This window comes from Styela clava, chromosome 1, assembly GCF_964204865.1.
Source record: "Styela clava chromosome 1, kaStyClav1.hap1.2, whole genome shotgun sequence".
In the NCBI taxonomy this organism is placed as follows: Eukaryota; Metazoa; Chordata; class Ascidiacea; order Stolidobranchia; family Styelidae; genus Styela; species Styela clava.
In genome coordinates this window covers 11,728,840-11,750,747 of record NC_135250.1, presented here as the reverse complement: position 1 = coordinate 11,750,747, position 21,908 = coordinate 11,728,840, and the positions used below count along the sequence as shown (strand labels likewise).

The 21,908-nt window shown below is 32.3% G+C and overlaps 1 protein-coding gene across 1 annotated transcript; it reads left to right on the top strand.

Annotated features, from left to right (window-relative positions):
* The first annotated feature begins 1,241 nt into the window (after positions 1-1,241).
* On the top strand, positions 1,242-21,908 carry LOC120338483 (transcription regulator protein BACH1-like). The gene is made up of 16 exons (XM_039406503.2): positions 1,242-1,379; positions 2,187-2,314; positions 3,742-3,863; positions 4,844-4,985; positions 5,122-5,204; positions 5,677-5,702; positions 7,593-7,633; positions 8,286-8,418; positions 8,916-8,971; positions 10,547-10,656; positions 11,755-11,874; positions 16,623-16,764; positions 17,188-17,394; positions 18,069-18,168; positions 18,702-18,893; positions 19,198-21,908. Exons 1-16 carry the CDS (start codon positions 1,373-1,375, stop codon positions 19,566-19,568), a joined length of 1,980 nt encoding a protein of 659 aa, XP_039262437.2. The 5' UTR covers positions 1,242-1,372; the 3' UTR covers positions 19,569-21,908.

The following is a 21,908-nucleotide window of genomic DNA, read 5'->3' as shown; positions in this document are numbered from 1 at the left end:
CTATCTCTATTGTTACGTAACAATAGAGGTAAATACCACGTAACAGAAAGTAAACGACATAGAAAGGTAGAATGAATTTATTGATTTATATACACATTATTTAAAATAAAAATAAATAGAACATTTATAATAAATACAATATGTAAAATATTCAGTTACATGTTAGTTATTATGTTTAACCAAATTTTGTTAATTTTTGTGACGAATTTGTCACGTCGCACCCTTTTCGGAACCGCTGCTATAGGTGATGTATATTATAACGTAAGTTACCCTATTATCTCCAAATGACCATTTTCACATACCACCTTGAGCATCGCCCCACTGTTGTCGCACTTTGAGATACTTCTGATTATTAGTTGTTTTCAGATTGGCCATTGATAAATAGTAAACACATTCTGTCACCCGGTGGCATAAGGCAGTTTAATAAAAACGTGCTTTTTTTGATGACGTCATCACACAAAACTTTGAAGTGAAAAATGTATCTTATAGATTCCACATAAGTTTTTGAAATAATATAAGTAATAAACACTTCCAGCGACAACAATCTTTAACCACTAAAAATTTCAAAGCAATTGAATCTATATTTATAGAGAAAAACAACTTTTTATAACAACAAAAGGAAGAAAAAATACCAATATTACTAACAACAACAATAATTTAACAAAATGATCCATAGGTCCAATAATGCAGTTATGAGAGGGAAGGAAATCAAAACAGCTCTGGAGAAATTTATTGTAAATTTATTGAAAATTTTATAGAAGTATTATAGACTTAGGATGAATTGCAATAAAAAGTGGCAATAATAGGAGATAACTTGCAATAATTTCAGGAAAACAACAAGACCCATAAAAGTTTAAAATATAACTAAAAAGGGTTTTATACAAACGCTTGTGACCCCCTCAAATATTATTCATTATTGAAGACTTATTATGGTTGTTAGTTAATCTACCCAACTATAATTTTGAAATGATATATCCATACAAACAGAGTGAAGACATATAAATAGATAAAGCATAAAGACATTCTCATAGATTTCAGTTCCTAACCATAACTAATATCACTGAGATCACACAACCGCTAGGATTACATACCGAAGGACCACCGGTAACTCGTCAAACTTTTCTTGAGTAAACTAGATCCCTTATTCATCACTTTGGATTTCCAATTAGTTGAAACACGAACACCAAGTGGTTGTCTAATTTATGCATATCGGTGTAAACAGAAACACCATATCCATAACTATCTTCTTTAATTTAATTTCAGACTTGTACTCATATTGATACTATAGATTGGTATTTATGGATTAACTCGAAGATAGATTTTGACTACAGAGAAGGATATAAGGATTTGATCTGAACTTTCATTATTGAAGATGGCAGGTACTGGAGTATTTTTTTATGATTTGATATTATGTAAAATCTTATATTATATAATAGTGCAAATTCCTGAAACCTATTATTTTCATCAAGGTTATGTTTTCTCTGTTAAAATTCAAACCCACAAGTTTCGCTCAGCTGCTTATAACTACTCACGGAATAGAATTATGACATGGCCATTCTAACTTTTAAATTCAATGTACAGTGACCTCTATGTGTTTTAGTTCAGCTCAATTTGAATTAATGTTTGATATTCTTTATTAAGAGTATCGTTTTAGAATCTGCTCGGAATAGTAGTGTTATTTTTGGACATCCTTGATTGAAAATTGCAAAATTACAGTTAATTTTGAACACCCTTTACAGCCAACAAGTCTATATAAATATGCTGAGAAAAGCAGAAAGTATATTTACAGTAGTTTCCGTCACTCACTTTGTTGTGTAATTGTTATTGAACTATTGTTGTAAATGATTTCATTTCTGTACATTTGTTTTGGTTGGAGTTTCTGAATGATCCATTATGAGGTACTCCCGTAGTATGTGTACCAGCTTAGGGTTAGGCCAAAATTTTATTTCGAATTTCCTTATTTTAGTTCTATTACCAGTTTGGGGACTGGCTGTGTTAGCAAGTGAATATCCTCCTTGAGGTTTGAGTCCCTTTACACAACTTGATGTAAAATAGGCGAACAAAATTAGTTACCTCCATATTTGTACACATACTTCTGGAGCGCCCATTATGATGTATTTGGTCATACATACCCGTACTTCTGATACATATTGCTGTATTAAATTTATTTTCTGTCTGTGTTTTAGGTGCCATGCATTGCGATTTACCGCCAGCTTATGTGTATGAATCAAATATTCATATTGGAAATGTCTTGATAACGCTGAATGAACAGAGAAAATGTGGATTATTATGTGATATATCAATCATGGTTCAGGTATGTCAAATTATTAGATCAGGAGCATTGTTTAAAAGTTTTAAAAAGGTTTGTATTGTTGTATTATAGTTCATAGTGTGCCTCACTCGTGTTTAGTGATGAAATATTGCTCTAGTTCTAGGTAACGGTATTGTTCCATACAGTCAGACAGGAGACATCTCTTATTGTTATTCGTAGTCTTGGAATGAGTCATCCCACTGCTGACGCACGCACGAATTCTTTTCAAAACATGATTAAGCTAGTTTTGCTTCTGCTTCTTTAGTTTTTAATGGAAGATGGCTATCACTTCTGTTTTCTTTTACTTTTTCCATCTGAGTGTAATAACAACATTCAAACTCTATAATAGGACAGATGTTATCTCAATTATTAAAATGCAATCATATTATATCAATTTAATTTTAATATGATTTGATGCAAGACATATTTCTCCATTACTGGTGGAAACTACTCAACACCCATTTGTATTTAATAAAGGAGTTAATATATTTCATTCAACCTTTGTTCAGTAACGGTGCATCTCAATAAAATGAATTCAGAAATATTTTATTCATAAAAAAGTTCAAATTTCTGTTTTTTTTTCTTCTAAACCTTATCATATATATTTGTGTGGCATAGTGATTTTACACTGTAAAATTGATCTTACTTTCGATTCGGCTAAAATAGACTGTTTAGAAATATATCACTTTTGATTCAATTCAGGATAATGAAATGTGGCTTTACAGATATCCATGTTTTCCCTGCACCAGTAGTATGCTTCTATTTATAACTGATAGTCAAAATTCCGAATTAAGCGAAATTAAGCAAGAAATCGGTGATGTTTAAAGAGATTGAGTGGAGTATCTTTCTCTTGTATATAGAAATTTGTTCATGTCTATTTTGCGAGCCATATAATCCAATCTTTTATTGAACAATTGCATATACATTAAGCTTTTTATTAATGTTGAATTATTGCTAATGGAAGATCAATCACTTGATATGGTCACCGGTCAAGTTATCTGTTTTATTGCTAAAGCTTCAATTTTGACTTGATAGTGTTATATTCATGTGCTATGGACTACCAGAATGAAGTGCTTATCAAAAAAGCATGACCATATATAAACAATTTTCTATGGTGATTTATTTAAATTTGGTGCCATTGATTTCAGTTGAATTGATGAAACTGGTATTATAGTTGCTCGGTCTGATACAAATCTATTCACTTCAGTTTGTTAAAAAAATATCTGGGAGAGAAATCAGTCAAATTTTTTTATTTCAGAATCTTCAAGTGTCCATGATATTATCAGATTACTATTTGCTCTGCCAATATCTAAACTAGGCTAAGTTACTGAAATGCTACAGAATAAACTGAATTCTTACTAAAGATATTAACATGAAAATGTTTGTTAAAATGTAAAATTCTGAGAACCAAATGTTTTGTTTATTTTCAGGATGCAGAATTCAAGGCACATAAAGCTATCTTGGCATCATGCAGTTCTTATTTTAATAGAATTATTACAGATCCAGCGAACGTTTCTCATAATATTGTTTTGGAATTGAGCAGTATAAGCAAGTTAGTAGTTTTCTTGTGTATTAGTGTTTATTTTCATATCATATTCATCTTACTTTGTTTAAATTGAAAAACCTATTAGTTATTACAGACAGTACTTGTTTGATATATTTATTAACTATCTATTAGAAGATAGAGCATATCTAGGGTCTGGTATAGTTTAGTACCACATCCACTTCTAGTTGGCCTGACTCAACAATTTTTGCATATGTCAATCCTAACCCCCACCTGACTACGTCACCGATAAATTACGTCATTCCGACGTCACAGTGGCGTGATAAGGCCCACCGAAGTATGCGAATGGTCGTCCAAAACACGCAGACGATAACCCGAAATCAAGCAAGCTATTTCTCTCGTTTTCTCGTCGCAACGATCACGATAGGAGAGAGATAGATCGTCGGTTTTAGCAACTTCTTATCGGCGGCGCAGATGCCATTTTGGGCGATCGTAAATTCGTAATTATACTTTGGCAATCCCTATGACGTGCTGGTGACGTCGTAGTGACGTAATTTTTGGATGGCATGGTCATAATGACGGTTAGGAATAACATATGCAAAAATCGTTATGCTACGCCCACTGGAAGTACTTGTGGTACTAAACTATACTAGACCCCATATCTATTCATAATTTTCAAATTGAATGCCATTCATGAAATTAGTTTTATTGTCTTTCATATAAGACCCATGTTGTTTACACTATGGGTTCTGAATCTGCGCTTGATTTATGTTTTTTTCTAAATTCTAGCATTGTAACTATAAAAGCTTGATGTTTTCCTATGATTGTGCATGACCAATGTTACGAATCCCGACCAATTTATCTGGGATTGTTTTGAGAACTTTGGCCTATTTATAAGTATTTCCATCAAGTATTGCGGCTTTCGAAAAAAATCTTTTTTCAATTTTGTGTGTTCTTTTTGTAGTTAGATTAAATCTGTTATGGTACCATGAAACCATAAAATAATAGATTTGTTCTTTTGCATTTAGAATCGGAATGGAAAGTTTACTTGAATTTGCATATACTTCCAAACTCACCGTGACGCAAGCCAACATTGATGATGTTATCTGTGCAGCACGTGAATTGGAATTTAAGAACATTGAATTTTCATGTTTAAATTATTTAAAACAGGTTTGTGTTTTATTTTTTTTCAATAAATTCCTTTTTTTTTCTCGTTCCATCATGAATGGATGATGAATTGAGGTTGAGAGATTGACGTATGACAACAAACGAGATTTGTAATGGAACATTAATTTTCTATTTTTAGCAATTAACAAACGGAAAATCTGCCGACTGTTTTCTTGGGACAACCGAAACGTCAAATTATTGTGAAAATAGCAAAATTTCAAGGTATGTCATGTTAACAGCTTATTATAACATAACATCCAATGAGAAAATAATATTCATTTCGTTCTGACAGCAACTATACTACGTTTGTGCATACATATCGCAATTCTGGATATATCTCTTTAACTTTGGCTTTTAATAATAGGTGACCTTGGATTTTATTTACATAAACTAGAGTTCAGATCATTTAATAGTATTTATTCAGTTGGCTCCAGTAATTGATGTAAATTTATCTGGTGTTTTATCAGGCATTTCGATGTTTCTATTGCAGTTAATGTGGTATTAGTGCCCTGTGGCATATAGATATTTATCATTATGCAATATAATTGTTCAAGTTGATGCTATCGGGCCTTCTTGTATAGATGAGTCATAATTTGTTTAAGATTGGCGTTTCATACGGCCCACGTGGGTCTCTCACTTAGTTTGGGTTTCTATTTTGATATAATTTTCACCATTATTTTTATTTATGTTACAGGCAATATGAACAATATGGCAAGCAAGGTTTGTATAAATGTTAGGTACTCCTGTAGTATGTGTACCAGGTTATGATTAGGCCATAATTTTATTCCGATTTCCCTTATTTCAGTTCTATTACGAGTCGGCCAGACGAGGACTGTCTGTGTTCGCCAAGTGAATATACCCCACTGACCATAGGCTTCCGTCCCTTTACACAACTTAATGTAAAGTAGGCAAACAAAATTAGTTACCTTTATATTGGTACACATACTTCTGGAGCGCCAAATGTCATTATATTGTTTCAATATGTCAGTATTTATGGTATATTATTTGAACAGTATTGTTATATTAAGCTTTACATTGAGCTAAAATATTATGCAATAGGCTATTTGTACATGTGATTAAAACCCACATGTGCATGCAAAGGTTTATTTCTTTCTTCTTTTAATTCTGTCATTATGTTATCTTTTGTCATGATGGGTTGCCTTACAGGACTCATTTATCAATGATTCGAACATGACACATGCTTCTGTGTTGCAACAGACAGTGCAACCGTAACCACCTGTTGCTCAACCCATATCCTTTATTTGCATTGTGCAACCATTCATGACACTGCCTTTATTGAACAATTAAATTATAATTTATTTAGTGACTCAGCATAAATTTCTGAGAACTTATTACTGGGATGGGCTCTTTTGTGTGTGATATATTACACGCTGGGTCGAATTTGAATGTTTTGATATTATTACTTGAGAACTGGAATAGGGGACAGTTGAATTGAATTCTCTAAAAAAAATGCACGGCCAAATTCTAAAACCTTCTACCAAAGAATTTTAAATAGAAAAGTTTGTAAAAAACACCCAATTTTATCAGAGATCGAGAATAAAGTAATTAAAATATGGCTAGTTGAGATAATTTGAAAAGTTGATGTGCCATTTGTTAATATATAAAAAATTTGAATTTTGGAATAAAGCATTTTCGTTATATTTTAGCTATTTCCTTTTTAACATGTTGATAAAGTATGAATTCATTCTATTTCATTTGTGTTGTGCTCGATAAAATGCAATTTTTCAAAATGATCTTCGGATTCAAATCTAGCAGTTGTTGCTAACATTATCCAATAAGAAACTAAGCAAGATTTATTGTATAGGATATTTGTATTTTGGTATTACCCCACCCTATTCAATATAGTCGATTGAATACAATACCAAGCACTTTAAATCTACAATGCAAACATAAAACTCATTCTTTTTGTCTTTATACTTTCGGTAGTAGTTCAAGGTCGCAGACTCATTTAATTATTATAAAAGCTGATAATAGGATATAAATGTCATTCAACTCTTTTGCCAGTAAGGTTCAGAAATATATGTGTTTGAAGTATGAATGTAATTAGTAATAAATATGAACTTTTAATCACTGTTGTCTTTATGCATTATAAAAAAGATTACATTTTACATCATTGTTAAACCTTTTTGTAACTTGAATTCGAATTTAACATACAAAATACCATGATTGATGTCTTATCAATTTCTGCTACTGATGCTTCAATTTCACTCCAACGCCCTTTTCTTATTCCTATTGAAGATACGTGATATGTTTTTGCATGATGCTGAACTATTAGGTTTCGGTTTAACAAATAACAGAATGGCCATTTCAATTTGTATAATTGAGCAAGCAGGAAGGAGTATTATTTATAGCTTGGGAAGCTGGGTCCTCCATTTGTTAATGTCTGATTGATTAAACATTTATTTATAAAGTATGGTAATCTATAATGTTGATAGTGCCGCGAGTTTTTTTAGTATGACCTTTTAGAAAGAAATTTTTATCATGATTTTATAGTATCATTAATGACTGTCATACAAAGATACACTAAAACAATAAGTTTTTCATGTTTTTTTTTAACTTTATCATCGCTTAAATTCCATTTCATTGCAGAAACAAATGCTGATAAGAAGTCGTCAGGCAAATCTGAAAAGGTCGGTTTATGTTAAATTTATATAACAATTTGCGTATTTTAGCGAGTTATTGGTCTGTCTAAATATAATACTCAGAATTGGTATTTATTGTTTATGTGAACTTGTTTTGTTATCTATAAACTTAATAAAATATATTCTTGGATGAAGAATAGATTGACCTGAAAATATCTCAAACCACGAGTTTGCCATTTATTGCATGATATTCTTTATTTAAAGGGAATTTAGGATTTATAAACAATGTTAATTATTATTTTAATTTGAAAATAAACAAAAAGTTTGTTCAGTAACTTTTACGGATAATTTTAAAATTGGATAAGGCATAGATTTTATAGATCCTCTGTGTTCATTGCAATTCATTACAATTTTTCATAATCTGAATTCTCCACTACTGTTGGTATATCCTAAAAATCACTTGTATCATTGACAAAAATAGATAATGATTTATTTATGAATACCTTAAAGTGCACATTGCAGGCAAGACTGCAAGGTCAACAAGATCGAGCACCCCTCTCGATAAACCCCTATTGAGTTTTGACCATAAAATATCTCTTGATCGACCCTCTTGATATGTTTATTATTTGAGAAGCGTTGAAATATACCAAATTTGTTTTCATTTTTAACCAATCTACTTTTCTCATCTTCTATATTGCAGGCTCCACAAAGTAAGTATGAATGTCCTCTTCGTTCCAAGTTTAGTTTCGGTTCGAAAAAGAAAGCTGCGATAGCAGCCACCAATGCATCGTCATCTGCCAACTCATCTCAAGAATGCAAAGAATTTAAATATGGTCAGTCTATCTCTGTCTATATAATCTATGCTGTTGCTATTTTGGGCTGCTATCAGGTATTTTAAATTGAGCTTGCATGTTTTTGATACCGGTTCTGACTTTTTTATTAGGCTTTGCTCCTCATTGGGTTGAATGGTTTCGCTCGCGTCAAATCATACAGACTGTTAAAGGAAATTGACTGTAACAGCAATGAAATTGATGTTGAATATATATTCGTATAAGTTGTTTATATTTTCTTTTATGGTGGCCAAAACCTAATATGGAATATCGAATACACTCTAAATTAAGGGCGCATTCATGTGGAAAATAATATAAATCAACATATCTTTATGTTTATCATTTCTGAAATGACATAAATATGAAGATCATTATAATTCCTTTGTGTTGTTTATTACCAGTTGAGATTATCACCAGAGAAGTAGGAAACATGGTTTCTGTTATAAATCAGCATGATTGGAATTATTTTAGCCTTGAAATAATATCATTTTTTATTTTAGATGGGAATAGAAAGTCTGAAATATGTGGTGAACAGATGAGCCAAGAACAACATCAGGTTTTTAATTTTTATTAATTTACTCATTATCGACTTGAAGCCGAGCCAGTTAAATGCTCATTTTCATCGTTGAATTGAATTGTGACTTGTGATTATGGAAAGGCATTGTATCAAAAAATTTGGAAAGATTTTGGCGACTCAGGCGTGTTTGGTTATTGGGTAAAATGTATCAATTTATTTGATTTGGTGAATAAAACACTCATATCGACGCATGAAATCCAAATTGGGCTAAGTCCATTTTTCTAGTTTTGAGAAAAACACAAAAAAACGTTTTTTTTTTGTTTCTTTTTTTTATTTCTCCAATACCTTACATCTAGGATGTCTAGTTTTTATGGTCCACCAAAGTTACAATGAAGGCCATATTTAGATGGTATGAAAAAAATTGTGCTCCGCCCCAATTTTTTTTGGAGGTTTTTTTTTTGGACTTAACCCTTTTTGGCTCTCAATTTTCTGGACCAGAAACAATTTTATTGGACTTAGGGCCCCTTTATTATGGTATTATAGAGGCTGGTATGGACTTAGCGCTTTGTATTATATTTTTTGAGAGGATCTATGTCCAAAAAAGGGACTTAGCCCCAACTTACAATGCAGTTATCCAGAGCTAGGTCCACTATAGTAGACACAGCTCTGTTTAGTTCTCAAATTACCTAAAAAAAGCAGGGTTATGTCCATAGCTGTCTTGAGATCTAGAGCACCTAGAAATAAGGCAAATAGACCAAAATGTAGAGCTAAGTCCAGGAAAATCAGCAATTGAAAAATGTCATTTTTTGGAAAAGTGGACTTAACACTGTTTGGTTTTGAGGTGTCGATATGATATTGCTGATTGAAATTTGAATTATCACACAATCACCTCTTACACTCATCACGACCTACTTGGCACAGCCAAATTTTTTCCAGACCCGCAGGAACTATAATAAACGTTGAGTAAGATTTAATAGTGCAGAAAATATTTGAAATATATAATAAAATTGACAGTACCTTTTATGACATTGATGTGCTTGCGTATTTTCACACAAAGGATCGAATCTCAGCTGTATTTCGGTGATGGTGGGTCTCAGTGCTGGTCTCAAATCTTTCAAATTTGATCGATATTGGGTTTTAACATAATTTAGCGTCGAAAAATATTTTAGCATGACCCCTATTGCCTTTGGGGCCCTTTCGGGACCCCCAGTTTAAAGCTCTGCTTTATGATCTATTTGCCAAAGAGTGTTTTATGGATCTGAATGTCTAATGCTTTATCTTTTATATATTCATTGTGAATTTGTGGTCTGTGTTGTGTTGTCGTTTGAATTTCATTGCAGAAAAAGTTTTGTATACACCACCCTTAATCATCCAGTGCTGCTAATAATATTGTCACCCCAACTACATATATTTCTATTTTGAGATGAATAAACATATATAGGCCACGTACCTTAGCTGAGAGTTTCCTTTTACACAAATTTAACAGGATAGAGATGTATAAAAGGTTTGAAGACATATATTACTTGTATATACATGTCAAAATGGATATGATGCACAGCTCTTTATAACCGATTTCAGACATATTGGTTTCTCATATTTTGTTATCATTCATAGGCATTGCTCAAAAATATTCTGGAACGACATGGACTGGAAGCAGCAACAGTTCACGAAAAGGCAATGGAAGTTGGTGCAAATGAAACAGCTGCACAATCGTTACCAATGCAGTGAGTATCGGACTTTAAAAATCGATCAGTTACATTTGGAATCTTGTGATTATTTCTACTTTTATAGTGAAATAGGTTATGTTCTGAGGATTTGATTTATAGAAGGCCTTTACTGTTCACAATGACTACTTTGTTGAAGTGCATTCACTGTCATTTGTTTCATTCTTCGACTGTGAAGCATTTATTCGTTTGCTCTCGTTTTTCGACTTTTTATGATCAAAGTGGCACGTAATATAAATGATGAAAATTCCGGCGTCCACAGGCAATGAGAGCCTTCGAATTATGGCAGGGGATCATGAAAGTAATATTATAAATATTATATTTTAAATTCTGTATTTCTAATTATTTCTTTTACCTATTGGACAGTATGACCATTTTAAAAATCACTAAGTTTTCTGTTGAACTTTTTTCCTGGCATCTGTGATTTGTACCACAGATATTCTATTTCATATTATTTGGGATACATTCACATTCTCAACTTTTAAAAATATTCACAAAATACCCTTCTTGTAATATTTCATTTAAGGCTAAATCATTAATATATTTACAATGGAGATTATAATGAAATTATCTAAAAATAGTAAACACTGTAAAATTTCTCTGATTAAAAATACTGATAATGTAAAAATTAATGAGGCCATTAGGTCGTTAAGAAATTTATTAACATGATGATCAGGCATTTTTTATTTACACTCTAATAAAGTAGTGGGTGTGGTAGCGACGGCCTCTCGGTTGAAGCCGTAAACCAATTAACTGTGTTGGTATTGCAGTTAACACGTCTTTGGTAGAAATCCCATTTCACCACCTAACCCATAGTGTAATAAATTGAGCAGGCAATGCTGAAGCATTCCAAACAAAGGTAGCTCCTAAATATCATTGGCTCTTTTTACTGGCTCTTTTCCAGAGCAAATGGCGTGAAAGCAGCGTCAAAAAATCTGAATCTATTTGATATTTTGTGTAGCGTAATTTTCATCCCTTGAATGCCATCTACTTTATTATGGATTGTCTTGCTTTATTCACTCACAAAATCGTTTGCATTGATGTTTGTAAAATTGAATAAGTTTCGTCAAAAGTTTATATTGATATTTTTATCTTCAGACAGGGGTACAGGCAAAAATCAATGTGTCCTGGACAAGAGAAGAAATTGTGTATGTCCGGATACATTTCACCATTTTATAATTCAGACACTGACGATTTGGATGATGAGGCAGAATCCAGGTTTGTTTACTATCCATGCTTGTTATTGCATTAAAGACATGGTTTTTGTTGTGCTGGGTGCTATGGCCTAGCTCAGTGGCTACTACTGGGTATTATAAATTTGGTAAGCGGAGCGACTGATCGTTGTATCACATTTTTTTGTTGAATCATTTGTTACCTCATATTTTATGAGACATGGGCAGCAATCCAGCAGTGGATGGGTCCTTTGGGTGTTTTGTCTTACCGAAATTTTTTGAGCTTGAAAAAAGAATTAATATATCTAAAAATCTATTATTAACTCTGCATACCGTAGTTATATATTCTAAAATTCCTTTCTCGGCTAATTTTGGATGTTTAGAATTAGTTATAACATCTAAAATATATTTGTGTCCAATTTTACAAAATTTAGATTAGTTTTATGAAAATACAATATCAAGTAATTGTCTGTATTTTTAAGTGAAATTTTTCTAAATTTTCTCGAGTTTATCTGTTTGTTTTATTTCTTTATCCTATTCTCAAATTTAAGTAGTGTTGTAGAGTTATGGTCTTCGTTTATCTATTCCAGATTATATCCAAATCCATATGCAACACAGTTTACTGTGATATAGTATTACAAAAATGTTTCTACCAATTTGATGGTTTTTGTCCATTTTGCAAGCCATGCCTTAAATTTAAACAACCCTATTGAGGATTTATTTTATTTATCAGTCTCTCTCGTTTTATTACCGCAATTTAAAGCAATAAAGTTTTATCATTCTAAACATATTAACTATTCCTGGTATAGGTGCCCACATTTTTGCTTAGTCATGACTACTGGCAGATTTGAGCCATCCCTTTGCAAGGACAAACCGACATTCTCTCATTTTCTGGAACATGAGAGAATTATCTCGCATAAGTACTAAGCGCTTAACTAACCAACTGATATAAACCTCTTTCAACTTTAAGCTATATTTGTTTATAATATAATTTGAGTTCTGGCAACCTTATTAATGGGTTCACTTTTAGTACTTATTTCATTGATCAATAGCTAATCATATTTGATCATGCATGAGTGGATGGCATGTAACATTATTAGTACAGGCTTGAGATCATTATGATTAATAACATGAAAGAGTTATAGATTTTCCTCTCCTCTGTTTCATGCTTGGCCAAAGATAGTGTGTTAAATTGGTGCTTGATGATGAATGTATCTAAGATGCAATTTGTTGAATATTGAATTCCCATAATCCAGATGTTTTTTTAAAACAAATAAAAAGATGAAATGCTTTATTATACATTTTCATAATTTAACCATAACAGTGTGTCCAGTTATCAATTTTATACCTGTCATCATGTAATAATCTGCATGGACTCTCAAGTTGTATGTGATGTTTGCATGTCTTTCCTTAACAAGCAATGGAAAATTCAAAACCTATTTGTTATCACAAAATTGACATATTCATATATTTAGGATGAAAGATATAATGAAATCTAAGAATAGCAAACATAGTTTTATATATGAAATATATAAATGAAAATCAATGAAGTTGTCACTAACAAATTTATTGAAATGATGATTATGTAGTCTTTATTAATATCCTATTAACTAGTATCTATCCATTTGAACCCACACTGAGTTCTGACCTATATTATTGGCAACTTCCTAATCTGTTTTTTATAACATTCATAAAAATATATATGACATCAGGTTGACAGCTTAATATGGTACCTAAAATTTTAAAATATACTGACAAATATCACTATCTTGTTTATAAACGTATTAAATAATTTTTTTTTTTTATACTAAAACATGTATCAATTTTGTATTCATTTGATCTGATCCACTTGTCTGACGGCTCAAAATTCCAACTTTTTTACCAAAAAAATGTTCTAAATTATTCCTTAATTCAAAAATTTACCATATTCATTATAATGAATTTCGAATGTATTGGGATAAGTGATTCGTTCTGGATATTCCTTGGTCTGACTTTACATCTGATATATTTAGTACTCACGGTATGACAGAGCTTGGCTCACTCTATAGCTATTGATGTTTCTGTATGACCCCTACCATGAAACATCAGCCCAAATGCAACAAAGGGTATAAAAGCTTCAAGTTTTAAAATTGATTTTTCAATTATGGTATACCAATTCAACTTGAAACTTCTGAATCATAGGTGCACAACCCGCGACTGTTGAAGCTGAATTGTAAATCCGTGTTGTTGTGTGTTTCAGCTGCAAAGTAAGGCAAGAATGCCTACCATGTCCATTGTTCATTATTCATTGTACTAATGAATAATATAAATTGAATATTGAAAAAAATTTACAAGTTGATGAAAAATGAATTTTATTATTTGTATTAGGTATTAGACATTCATAAGTTTGAAAAAATAATTAGATGATGAGGATTTGGAGCCATTCAAATTTCTGGTGGCTCTAGTTCCAGCTCCATCAATTTTGCTAAATAAATGTTGATAATTCCAGATAAATATCTTTTCAAAATTCAGGCTAAAAGTATTTTTCAAAAAAAGTTTGTTTATCAATCATAAATTAGTAATTTGAATATTATGTCAATCCCACTTACACATCAGCCTCTACACTCTACAGTATAATCATATTTCTATTTCAGTTTTTCAGAGTCCCTATAAGTCTTGCATACGCATTCATAAATTTGTTGATAGCGCAAGGCTTATTTTAATAACCACATCCACATTCGTTCCTATAATTAATTACCGTAATTATTATTGCTTTTCTGAGGGAAATCAAATGCAACATTATAAAAATAAATTAGTGCAAGCACGATGCAAAACCTGTGTATCGTAGAGAGTAAGAATCCTGCATTTAACAAAGGTCGTTCGGATATTGAAATAAGAGAGAATGATTGATATTGCATAGTTTTTGCATAGACTTGCTTTTGTTTTTGATGAATCATTAATTTGAAATGTCATTTGAGGTCAATGTTTTGTTGCATTGAACTTGTATGGGCTGCAATTAACATTCAAGTTTACTATAGGCCAAGATTGATCGCATAATATTTTCCATTGCTTTATGGTAATTACAGCATATGTTTTGTCATGATTAATGTATATTGAACTTGCATGACTAATAGACCATTGGGACTTGGGAGTATGAATATTTTGATGCTATTATGAAAACAATCTTTGCCTGTATGAACACTCTTTAGTAAGTGAAAATGGGTATAATTTGCTGGGGCATGTTTCTCTTATACAGCAGTAACTCTGATCGTCCTTAAAATTCAACTCATACATGCATAGCTCTGATCGCACTTAAACGAAATGAAATTATGCTAACTTAATTCCAACAGCTACAACTCGAACCAGCTAAGTTCTTACGATAATAGCGTGAGATTTGTAGAGTCTGCTTATATGCAAATTTTTATAAATTCACTGTTTTAGGGGGTTGGCTTATGTCTGAATTTTCATATATTCACCGTTTTAGGGGGTCGGCTTATATGAATATACGCATATGTAAAAGCAAACCTATTATTGGCAAAACAAAATGATCTTTAAAGTGTATCAAGTTAAATAATACTGGCAAACCAAATAGGTATTTGATTTACTTGAAACAATATAAACATACATTAATGTAGACTCGGGATTTGAATGGAACCCTAGGTTGCTGCGGAACCCGGACAAAAACAGTAGTGTTTTTGTTACTGCAGATACAGATTTTCAATATTGTATATTATATTTAGTCTCTCTCAAGCTGATTTATTTATGATAGAATGTGGTTAGCCTTTAAAATAGATTTATTTTATTTGATATAAAATCACCACATTTGAGCGGACTTGCATTTCAACATCACTCATTATATATTTCGTAAAATAATGTTTCCATATTTGTGCTTTTGCATCAACCACTGTTCATAACTTGCTCAGTTGAATTCATGTGATATTGAAATGCATTGAATTATTTCAATGCTTTTATCTCATAAAGTTGGTATATAATATTACAATGCAGCTCAACCATCTTCCTTTTTTGAAGTTTCTTCAGGAAGGACTGCATTTTTCACAGCTGGTGCCTGGCAGCTATGGCCACTTTATAGTGTTCAAATCGGTGTGATCGTCTATTTTTCGAATTAAAATGTGGAAGGAGAATATATCAATAAGTTTTATCTAAATAAATTTTCCATACAGATGTTAAGATGATATACAAAACCCAATGCTCTTGATATCTGCATGTCATAGTCTCTTGCACAAAATAGCAAAAACCAGAATATTCATTAATAATGTTCTGGAATACCAAAACCAAATAATTTCTAAAATAATCTTTTCGAGTATGAAATTTGAGTATTGAATATATTCTGAAATGGATCCTTTTTACAATAAAAATTCTTCAAGACAATTGTAAATTAATAAAAAACTTTTGTAATTTCAAAACATGCAACTGAGATTTTTGTTTTTAAAATACGGCACTGTACATACCTACCTTCTTTGAAAGACCATGGGCCACACATGCGCATTCTAGGAAAATATGTTACAGAATTATGAGACATTGTTACGGAGAGAATCAGGAAAACAAAAGCAATGAAATAGTTCAATGAATGGAGTATTTTTGATACAACGCATATTCATACATTTCGCTTCGAACAAGGCATTATATAGGTAGCCACTGATATCTAACTATATGAAAGGTGCTACTAATACTTGGAAGAACAGGAATTTTTTCAGCCTGTCATTTCCCACGCAATTTATTATTCCCTGAGTGAGGCGATTAGGAAGTACCGTAACATCTATTTATGGTCCATGATGTAATATTTGTATTTTTCAGTCCATGTAACATGCGACCATGTGGAAAACTTCGTAAACAGCCAGCAATAAAACTTCCGTTTACAATGGATGAAATTACCTCCATGCCTCGGTCTGAACTTCATGATCTTTTAACAAGAGAATCCAATCTGACTCAAGAGCAGGTAACCTTGAATCTTTACTTCCTTTGGGTAATGTCACAAAGAGATGTCCATATTAGCATAGTTATGTATTCTGAAATTCTATTTCGCTATTAATTTTGAATATCCTAAATGCAACTATTTTTTACGTGGAAATGCTTGTTAATTTTGGTATAAATCACAGATTCCAGGAAAAATAAAAAATAGTAATTTCAATTATCTGAATTTTTATTCCAAAGCTATCCCAGATAAAATTATTTTCAAATGTTGCTGATAGTTTTTTTCTACTACTATTAAAATGCTAATTTCCCCTATCAAATTACATTTATACAAGTAGAATTTATAAATCTCCATAAGTCAACTTATCACCAGTCATTCCAACAGTGGATGAATACAGCAGCATAGAGCTTTCTCTCCATTGCAGTTTCATTCTGTGAATCGTTTCAGATCTGTGCCATTCATGAAATCAGAAGGCGAGGTAAAAATCGTATTGCTGCACAACGATGCAGAAAAAGAAAAATGGAATGTATTCGCTCGCTTGTTGCTGAAATTGAGACTTTGCGATCGGAACATGCCCAACTTATGAATGAAAGGAGAGAAGCAAGAGAACAAGCTATCAAATTATCAGGCAAATTTCGAGCCAAATGTGAAAAGGTATTTTATAGTAAAGTTCATAATCTCAGCATTATGAATCCAACACTCCTTTAGTTTAAGAAAGTAACTTCCTGAAATTTGTACATTTTGTACCCTTTTACCCAAAACTGCATTTGGGCTGATGTTTCATGGTAATAGCCATAACAAAAAATTTCAATTGTTACGGGGTTGGAGCCAAAGTCACTGTAAATTTATTTAAACAAGCTCCCCAGCCCTGGACTGTCTTCCATTGAGAAAATTGTGTATAGCAGATAACAGTTATAAACAGTGGTGTTTACTAAAATATTTCTGAAATAATAACATTTGCTTATGGCCCATGGATATACTATCGTAAAGTTATTATTAATATTATCTTAAAGCAGCCAACCTTCATGAATTTAATCTTAGACACAAAATACAGTGTTCATAAAGTCTTAGCAATTTTTAGGTTGAAAATTTAATACTAAGAGAATGCATCGATACCATTTTATAGTTACATGGTCCTCTGCAGGTGTATTTTATGAAGAACCTGGTTAAGATATTTTGAGATCCGACTTCGTAACACAATTGAAATCGCAACACAATTGTAACAGGACTCTTTGAACACCCTGTACAGTATAACCAATGGGATTGATACATTATCAGTATATTGCTGACAAAATGTCCCAATATCTTATTCTTAAATTTTCTTTTAGTTTTTCAAGTGTGATAAGAAAGCGTGTGTTAAAAAGAAATTCTGTGCAAGTGCAACTGTACCTGATGATCAAATGCCTTTACATCAAGATGGAATAGCAGGTAGATATTTTCTTATTCCAATGGTTTGATGTTTCAAGATTTTTTTATAGTGATACTTTGTATAAACATACTTGATTAGTTTTAAACTGTTCAAAGAAACAAATGCAAATTTGGCAAAAATTAGATTGGATTGTGTGTCTGTATCCTATCATATTGATCTTTTGAGTTGGCTAAAATATGGTGGCAACCCTTTCACTTTATCTTTCATACTGTATGTATTCGCTAAGTGGGTTTATAGCACTACCACTCCTTTTCCTTAGAAATAGCCCTCGTAGCTTCACATAGAATACTACCATAGCGTGTTCTTTGTTCCCTACCCCAAACAGGGGTCTGTGTCGATGGTGCCTGGCTGGGGTAAAAACACTAAAGTGGTACGCAGTAATTAAAAAGTTGAGATCCACTGGCATAGTCTATCACAGCTTTTGAACCCAAGCTATTAACCTGCAATGGCGTCATAGTTAAGTCTAACGCTTTATCAACTAGGCCACTGAGGCAAGCTTATTTTTCACTAACGAATAATTTAATAATTTCAGCTCATAATTTTCAAGAGCATGCTAAAAAAGCTGAGGACCTATGTGCTAGATTGAAGGAAGCACCTACAGATGATTTACCACCTTGTCCTATCCTTGCTACACCAGAGAGTAATGTATGGAGCAAGCCTTGCATGTCACCTACTGGAACAGAAGATATTGTCTGTACAATTGTTGATGATTCCAGTGAATCAGGTACAAGGGGATAGTTCTGTGTCCTATATTAATTAGTTCCAATTTATCTAGTTATGGGTTTCCTAAGATGGGTCCGCGGGCATCCCGAGGGGGCCATGTAGCAGTTATTGTGGGGCCACAAGAAAAGTAGTATTTACAAAATTTGCAAATAGATTTGCTTTTGATTTTCTGTTAAAAGTTTCTAATTATGGTGAGTACACGAAGGTGGTGAACATTCTTCATATTATATAATATGTGTGGTGTTCAAAATTTGTTTAATGTGTTTGTTCAAATGTCAAATTACATAATTGTATGTTCTGAATAGGTTACCAAGCAAACAGTCCTGCCTCATCTTATGTAATGTCGCCATCTCAAGGATTGGGGAGTGATTTTGGAAACATCCACATCTCACCTCCAGGAACTGGTGTACTGACTTCCAATAACGTCTTGCTTCCAAATACAACATCCCATGCCAGGTCGAGCGTTGTCTTACATACCAGTTCCGTAGAAGGTCAAGCCTCCGTTGCTCAAACTCTACCTTCCCTTAGTACCATTTGTAGTAACCTTCGCACTTTGCCAACCCAGTCACCTCTACCACCAATCGTAAGGCACCCCGTCGTCGATGGCCGTGTTTTCAATGTCGTCGTATCACCAAACGATGCTCAAATGACTGATCTATCAAACACTGAACAGTAGGATTGCTCAGCAAGAGGAAAGAAGACCCAAGGATATAAGATGTTTGCGGAAAATCGTGGGCTGTAATACAGTGTTCAGTCGAGACTTGACATCTACTGTGTTGGCAATATGTTCGTGGCGTTGAAATAATGAATCGGAAAATAGCAGATAGAGTATGAAGCCGTGGTGGGATTCAGGGGGTTCGAACGAACCCATTCTTGTCATGATAATCAGCGAGCCCCATTTTTTTGTTTAAGGTATATGACCGAAGCAATTGGGTTACATGCGTCGCAGCTGACAACTAGCGTTATATTTGGCGTTTAGAAAGTTATTTGTCTAAAATATGTCATGTTATATATTTTTGAAATGAGGGAACCCGTTGGTAGTGATTTTGACACAATAGAGAACCTGTTCCTAAAATTTAACTACCACCACCAGTATGAACCCTGAGTGGAGTGTGCTGGAAGACGCAGTCTTTATAAATCCCTCATGCCTGGCAAAAAAACTTTTTTCTGATAAAAGTAAATCTGTATTATATTCTCTTGCCAATTTTTTATTCTTACCTCACTAATATATTACTTGTAATTTTTAATCCTGTTTTGCTGCAAAATTTGACTCTGTTTAAATTAAATTAGACTAAATTGTGTATTTTGTATGTCATGTTGGTTTTATTCGAGATTACAAATTGTTGAATCATTTTGACTATTATATAGTCTTTGTACCCAAATAATTTGATGCAGTACAATTTCATCTTTGCATTTTTGGGGACTTTATGGTGGAATACTTTTGAATACCACAAAATTTGGAACAAATGAAATGACAATTGCCGGTAAATATGTCACATTTAAATTGCAACTTTGTTGTATGATGACTGAAAAATATAGAGGTAAATTCCAAAACAACTCAACACTAATTTATTGTTGAATTATATTAGAGATTTGTCTGTTTTGAAAGTTTCAATTAGGTTTATCATATTCGATTTTCAATTTGATTCATTTTGACTTTGGCTTTACGTATTCTAAATTAATCCACTTTGTAGCAAAATTGTGGTTTATGCAAGTTTAATATGATTTCACTATGTAGATTAAATATACTACATGATAAAAACATCCCTATTGTCATACACGGTTCATCGTTTTGTATGAAGAGTTTCTGATTGTAACATAAGCCACGGTTTATGTTATTGTGTAAATAATACCATGATCTGTATTGAAATCTTTTTGGTCTGTATTCTTTGTGTAAGAATCAAATTTTTGCAGTGGTCTTCCTTTTCTGTGATGCAGTTTTCTCACACATTTAACATGGCTATTTTGATTTTAGCTCTACATGAAAAGCATGATTCTCCCTTTTTTACTTTGAATGCTAAAATGTGGCGTAAGATATACAATTATGTCACCTGTCCTAGAGTTCAATACAGTAGGTATCACCACAATATATTTTCATTAGAGTAAGAATTATACATGCCTTTTCACTTTGCGATTTGCAATTTTAGTTTTATTTTTGCCAACTTTTTCTTATAGTCTATATATTATGAATTCATTTATGCTTTCAAATATCAAGACAGACTTGGTAACAGTATATTATGTCAGAGTCGGTTTGGGATATACAAAAATAATTCACTAGCCCATAAACCAGTAGAAATTTTTGACCAGTATTCATGTACTGTAATAAGCTTATATGAAGTTGCTGTTCTTTATATTCTGCAAATTCCTTTGTTAATAACCTATCAGTACAATGTTGAATTTACAATATTTTTATCTGGAATGCGCTCATATCCAGAGACCTACAATCTACAACTCTAATTAATATCTCCCTCAGCCTCCAACTTTCATACTGCTTTTAAAGTTAGTATTATAGTAAAATTGAGTAATAAACAAAATTGAGTAATAAACGTCGGTGAGCTTCGAATTTTATGTGTAAAAAATTATAAATATTTATTGAGGAATCCTAGTGTAGCAATAAAGTTACCCCAAATATCTATTTTTGTTTTTGCGAATATATCCAAGCCTTCGCATACAGTGGGGCTTGGTCGAGCAAAGGCAATTTGAATCGGGTACACGTCATCACAGACTATCATTCAACTCGACTTGTTGTTGCAAAATTGTGGGAATGGTTTTAAACTATAACTCTATAGCGATGAATTTGAATCACTTTTTTGTCATTTGCATAAGGCTGCATATGAGTTGTTCCTATAATTGAGGATAAAGTGTAAAATATAATTTATTTCAACTAGTACTATTGTTGCGTTGATCTATTTTTTTCGCGTTATACAATTGACATTCGTCTCCACAAATGTTAATGTGTATTTTTATTCAATTTAAAAATCCATGCATTTTGTTAATAAATTTTTTTTCTTTTGAA

Bases quoted from the DNA above. Each gene is read 5' to 3' on its own strand.
- LOC120338483 (XM_039406503.2), top strand. The intron at 4,986-5,121 runs GTTTGTGTTTTA...TTCTATTTTTAG, and splicing joins GTTTAAATTATTTAAAACAG to CAATTAACAAACGGAAAATC. The intron at 8,972-10,546 runs GTTTTTAATTTT...TATCATTCATAG, and splicing joins TGAGCCAAGAACAACATCAG to GCATTGCTCAAAAATATTCT.